Here is a 5537-nt window from a genome sequence, read left to right on the forward strand (position 1 = left end):
CATTTTATATAAGGGACTTGAGCATCTGTGGATTATAGTATCTGTGTGTGTGGCAGGGGGAAGTGTCCTGAAACCAATCCCCTGAGGATACCAAGGGACAGCTAGAAGTGTTTCTTGGTTACATATCTGTACAGGAATTAAAACATGTTTGTGCTTAAGCAAGGGCTGAACTATCTGTTTAGATAAGTCAATATATAAGTAAATTACTCATTAGTGGGAGGAATATATAATGCCTGAAAGCGATGATATTATTCCAAAGGATGTCATAGAACTCTCAAATTATTGATTTGACATAGTCCTATGTACCAAGAATTATTCCAAACCATTTACAAATATTAACTAATTTCATTCTTATAACAATCATAAGTAGATAAAGTTGATTTTTAAATTCTTGGCACAAGTGATATATGTTGAAATTTTTAAAAAATAGTGAACGGAGACTCACAGGTAGGTAACTGATGGTATATGTATAACCTATGACACTCATTCTGGAAGAAATACAACTACATATGTGCCAGAACATAAAAAAGGGAAAACATTTTATTGACTAGGTAGCAGCAAGTAAGAAATAAAGTCATGAGATAATTATTTAAAAATACAAAATAATGTTAAGTAAAGGTTTATTTCCACCTATTTCGGTTATATGTGCAATTTCCAAGTGTTCTAAGACTCTGTAGAAGTGGGGTGGGTTCAGCAGATTTGGAGAAGCGTGGACTTGGGGTGGCTCATTGAAATATTAGATGTGTCCTATAATTGGGAGATCAGTAAATAACCATCAAAGTATATGTATGCATGGCATTTGTGTGAGTAAAGATATGAGTTCATAAATAAGTTTTCTGAGAAGATATATGGAGGGTGTCTGAGATAAACTTTTATAAGTATGCATGAACAGGTTCAATATTTGTGGACATTTGAGAGCGTGGATGAGTTGTTCTGTGACACTTATGAGCTCTACAGAGCCCTGAAGACTCAGATGTTCATTCTGCAGTAAGATGAGAATATGTTGGATATGTGGTTTGATGTTGTTTATATGAAAGAGCTTCATGGAGAATGACAATAATATCAGATTAGGATTCAAGAGACCTAGATCCTAGTGTCTACTAACTCCAACTTTGTCAACTCACTTAACATCTTGAGGCCTCAACGACTGCATTTATCAAATAAGAGAGTAGGACTAGATGATCTCAAGAGTCCTTCTAACGTGCCAACAGATGATGAATTTGGAATCATGTTTTTCAGAGCTTTATTTTAATTTCATATTCTTTATATTAGTTGAGTTGGCCAAAACACATAATAGAACACTGTTATAAAATCATTTATTATTGCATAGATAGAAATATGCTACTGGTCAGTCAAGTCACATTCACCATAACTGATCACCAAATATCACAATCTAAGGTTTTGATACGTGTGTTATTCATGGCTTACCAATATTGGCATCAAAGGGTTTCATGGTGTAAAGACACATCTTACAATACACGACAACTTATGAAACGTATCAGCTAAAATTCCTGGATATCTATCATTGTATACCCATTGATAGTGTGTTTTGGATTTGGGTTTTTCTTTTTTGTTTTTATTGTTTTCTGGCAGTTGTTAAATTGGGGTGAATGACATATCTGTAGTCCCAGTTTGATCTCGTTCAGTTCACAACAATAATATAAGCTAACATAAATTGAGTTCTTCCTTCATGCCAGTTATTGCGCTCTGTGTTTCACTTGCCTCATTTCATTTAATCCTATCAACAACCTTGTAAAGTGGGACGGATGAAGGAACTAAGATGAAGAGATTGAGTAACTTCTTTTCTTTTTTAGAGACAGTGTCTTGATTTGTCACCCAGGCTGGTGTGCAGTGGTATGATTACAGCTCATAGTAACCTTGAATTTCTGGGCTCAAGCAATTCTCCCACCTCAGCCTCCTGAGTAGCTGGGACTACAGGCACATGCCAACATGCCCGGCTATTTTTTAAATTTTTTGTAGCGATGAGGCCTCACTATGTTGCCCAGGCTGGTCTTGAACTCCTGGCCTCAAGCAATCCCCCTGCCTCAGCCTCCCAAAGTGCTGGGATTACAGACATTAGCCACTGTGCCCAACCCAGATTAAGTAATTTTTAAATTTTGCTCATCAAGAATTTAAAATCAGATTGTCAAGCTCGAAGGCCCAAACATTTAACCACTATGCTGTACTGCCAACTTAGCACTAATTTCATTCTCAGCAGGAGTGATGCCATCTAACAGCCATTGGTTTGGGGTAATGTGGCCTTCCTTCTTTAACACACATCACCCTACAAGATAATGACATAAAGCATAATTTCTGAGCAGAGCAAGAAATCAGGACAATTGGTAGTTGCATATCTGTGGGGGACTGTCAATTCTACTTTAGAGCCAGGAGGATGATTCTTGAACCAAAAAAATGTCTAATTTGAGCAAAGAATTGAGAAGGGAGGTCTCCCCACAACCAGACTCCAAAGGCACACCACTGATACCCTCCCAAGGGTGGAAGAAAAAAGAATAAGGTAGAAAACCCTACAGGAAAAAGCCTAGAGAAAAATGAGTTACCATTTCTTATTAAAGGGCTTAGAGGGTACCAGGCACCGTATAAATACTCTTTGTGTGTTAAGTGAATGAATGAATGATTACTACAGTAAATGACATGAAAAATATTCGAGTTCTGGAAAATAAGGATGATACATTTCCTACCTTCAGCAAAATGAAATGTCTTACATGTACTATGGAAGTCGCATATACATTTAACACATATTCAGTGAAAAATCAGAATATAAATTGTATCTAAACTACAATTACACTTGTATTAAAAATGATATGTATGTAGGTATAAGACCTGGAGGGAAATATGGCAAAATGAGAAGTTTGATTTATGGGAATAAGTAGGCCTATGGCTGACTCTGTTTTTATTTAAATGTTAATGTCCAAATGTCCTTTGAACCAACCTCTATGGTAGCCCTCATATTATTCTCGTATTGTTGGTGGTATGTTGGTTTCCCTTCCCAGGCCCTGAGCTCCAGGCTGGCATCAGCTGACTCATCTGTATGTTTTTAATGTGTGGCACAGTGCCTGCCACTCAGGTGGAGTTCACCTGTCACGTTGGTTAAGAACTTGAGTTCTGGAGCCAGACAAGAGTTCAAGTTCAGAGTTACTACTTCACCGTGGTGTGATCTAAGACAAATTGCTTAACCTCCATGAATGTCAACTAACTCATATGTAAAGTACAGAAAATAATGGTACCTACTTCATAGAATTGTTTCAGTGCTTAATGAGATAATTCATTAAAAATCTATTTAAAATACTTAATACCTAGAACATAGCGAGTGCCCAGTAAATGTTAGACATAGTACTACTATTGTTATTATTATTTCTAATTCTAAGTCAAATTGAGTAGGTATTATTAGTGCAATAGGCAACACTATTGTAAATTACATTAATGGAATTATCACTCACTTCATGGTTATAGAAGTGCCCGTTGATAGAGGCCCTGTGGTTTTGTCTGTCTTTTCTGTCCATCATTGGAGACTTCCTCCTTTTTCTCACCAGGGTGGCTTCACTCATGGTTCTATAGAGCAGTGGGGATTCCGGCTCTTCATTTGCATGTGTCTTCAGAGTGCTGCTGTGATAAGATAAATAGTCTGGGAAGAATAAAGATTATAAGCCCATATCATTTAGCTGCCTATCTCCTTGCATCCTGGGTGGATTTGTATATGTTCTCATTAATTTTAGGAATATTGCTATTTCCTGGCTGTTTAAAAGCATTATAGTCCACTGCTTAGCTATATGTCTACTTAGTAAATGTTGTTTGAGACTGACTCAGAAAATTCACCCAGTGTCTCATATGAAATTCTTAGGTCTCATAAGAAATGATCATGATGATCACATATTTGGTGTTTGAGCATTCTTTCAATCTTAATTTATTTTGAGGGGAGTGCATTATATGGCATTTCAGAATATTAGAGCTGTAAGAAACCTGACACTCCATCAGACTATGATCTCTTATAGTTGAGATAAAGTACAGCAAATTGAAGTGGTTTTCCATGGACACCGTACTTATCAATGACAGAAGCAGTTCTAGACCCCTATTTTACTTTGGCTCTCAGTTCATTGGGCCTACCCTAAAAAAGACAGACGTTGGGCCTTATTTTCCCTACAAAACTACAGAAAGATCCTTGAGAAGCCATTTACATGGTATGTAGAGTCTGAAAGAATTTTGTTCCCATCTTTCATAAAAGCAAAAGGAGGTCGGGCTTGGGGGCTCATGCCTGTAATCTGAGCACTCTGAGAGGGCAAAGCAGGAGGGTTGTTTGAGCCCAGGAGTTCCAGACCAGCCTGAGCAAGAGTGAGACCCCCATCTCTACTAAAAATAGAAAAATTACCCAGATGTAGTGGCGCCTGCCTGTAGTCCCAGCTACTCGGGAGGTCGAGGCAGGAGGATCACTTGAACCTGGGAGTTTGAGATTGCTGTGAGTTAGGCTGATGCCATAGCACTCTAGCTCGGGTGACAGAGCAAGACTCTGTCTCAAAAAAAGAAAAAAAAAAGCAAAAGGAATAGGATGCTTTGGACTAATGCCTACTAGTAATATATCACAGAGATAATTCACACAATAGTCTTTCTAGAACATTCCAGAAGCATATGAATGACTTTTCCCCTTAATTGCCCACTATTCTATTATTTATTCTCATCAGGTTATGTATACTCAACAATGATCCATAATCTACTAGTCAAAATTTGTTTATTGAGTTATTACAATTTCTATAGCAGATTTTAGAATATAAAATTATAGCATAGCATTATACTGACCTAGTCTGTATTGGGTGGGCAGCGTTTTTAAATGGAACTGGGCAAAGCCACAGTGTATTACTAGCCTAAGATGCAGAAGGTTCAAATCTGCCTTCCTCCCCCTTCTCTGCTTGTATCCAGATGATAGATGCACCTTTTCCAATCTCCCCAACTAAGCATGTTGTTATGTAATAATGGGCCATCTGGTGGCATTTGTGCTCTATTTTACTTTGGGATTTTAAATCATTTTCTGTTACAGTTAGAGTATCATCAGATAGGCATGAAGTATTTAATCTTTCTCTAGCGCTGGTTCTAAAATACAAATAGATTTTTTTACAGTCTCTTTAATGCTAAAACATTGGGATTCCCTTGGAGTCCAAGATAAGGGAAACCTGGAAGGAACATTATGTAGGATCTGGTTCTTACAGAGACAGCAGAGGAGGCAGAATTGAGAATAGGTTGAAAAAAAAAAAAAAAACAAGTAACGCTGGAAGTTGTTAGGCTTATGAAATTAATGCCAGCAGGACACCCTGGTTCAGTCTGACCTGGCCTGGTAGTATCACAGCCCAGTTCAGGGACGTGAACCATGTGTCCCCTCCAACTTCCAGTTTCAGTCATCAGCATCAGCTCCTCCTTGAACCTGTTTATATGATAATCACATCAAAAGTCCATGTAAAATACAAAATATCATGCCTGAGTCTCAGCAGATTACAGCTACAACATCATTATGATTACTATCCACCATAATC

At 37.7% G+C, this 5537-nt stretch overlaps 1 protein-coding gene across 1 annotated transcript in view; it reads right to left on the reverse strand.

Annotated features, from left to right (window-relative positions):
• The window catches only part of RASSF6 (Ras association (RalGDS/AF-6) domain family member 6), a 39522-nt gene that overhangs the window by 8429 nt on the left and 25556 nt on the right, over positions 1-5537 (reverse strand). Inside the window, exon 3 of the mRNA XM_012659841.1 lies at positions 3459-3647. Coding sequence (XP_012515295.1) covers positions 3459-3647 — 189 coding nt within the window. The remainder of the gene's footprint in view (positions 1-3458; positions 3648-5537) is intronic.

This window comes from Propithecus coquereli, unplaced genomic scaffold (assembly GCF_000956105.1).
Source record: "Propithecus coquereli isolate 6110/MARCELLA unplaced genomic scaffold, Pcoq_1.0 Scaffold64, whole genome shotgun sequence".
Classification (NCBI taxonomy): Eukaryota; Metazoa; Chordata; class Mammalia; order Primates; family Indriidae; genus Propithecus; species Propithecus coquereli.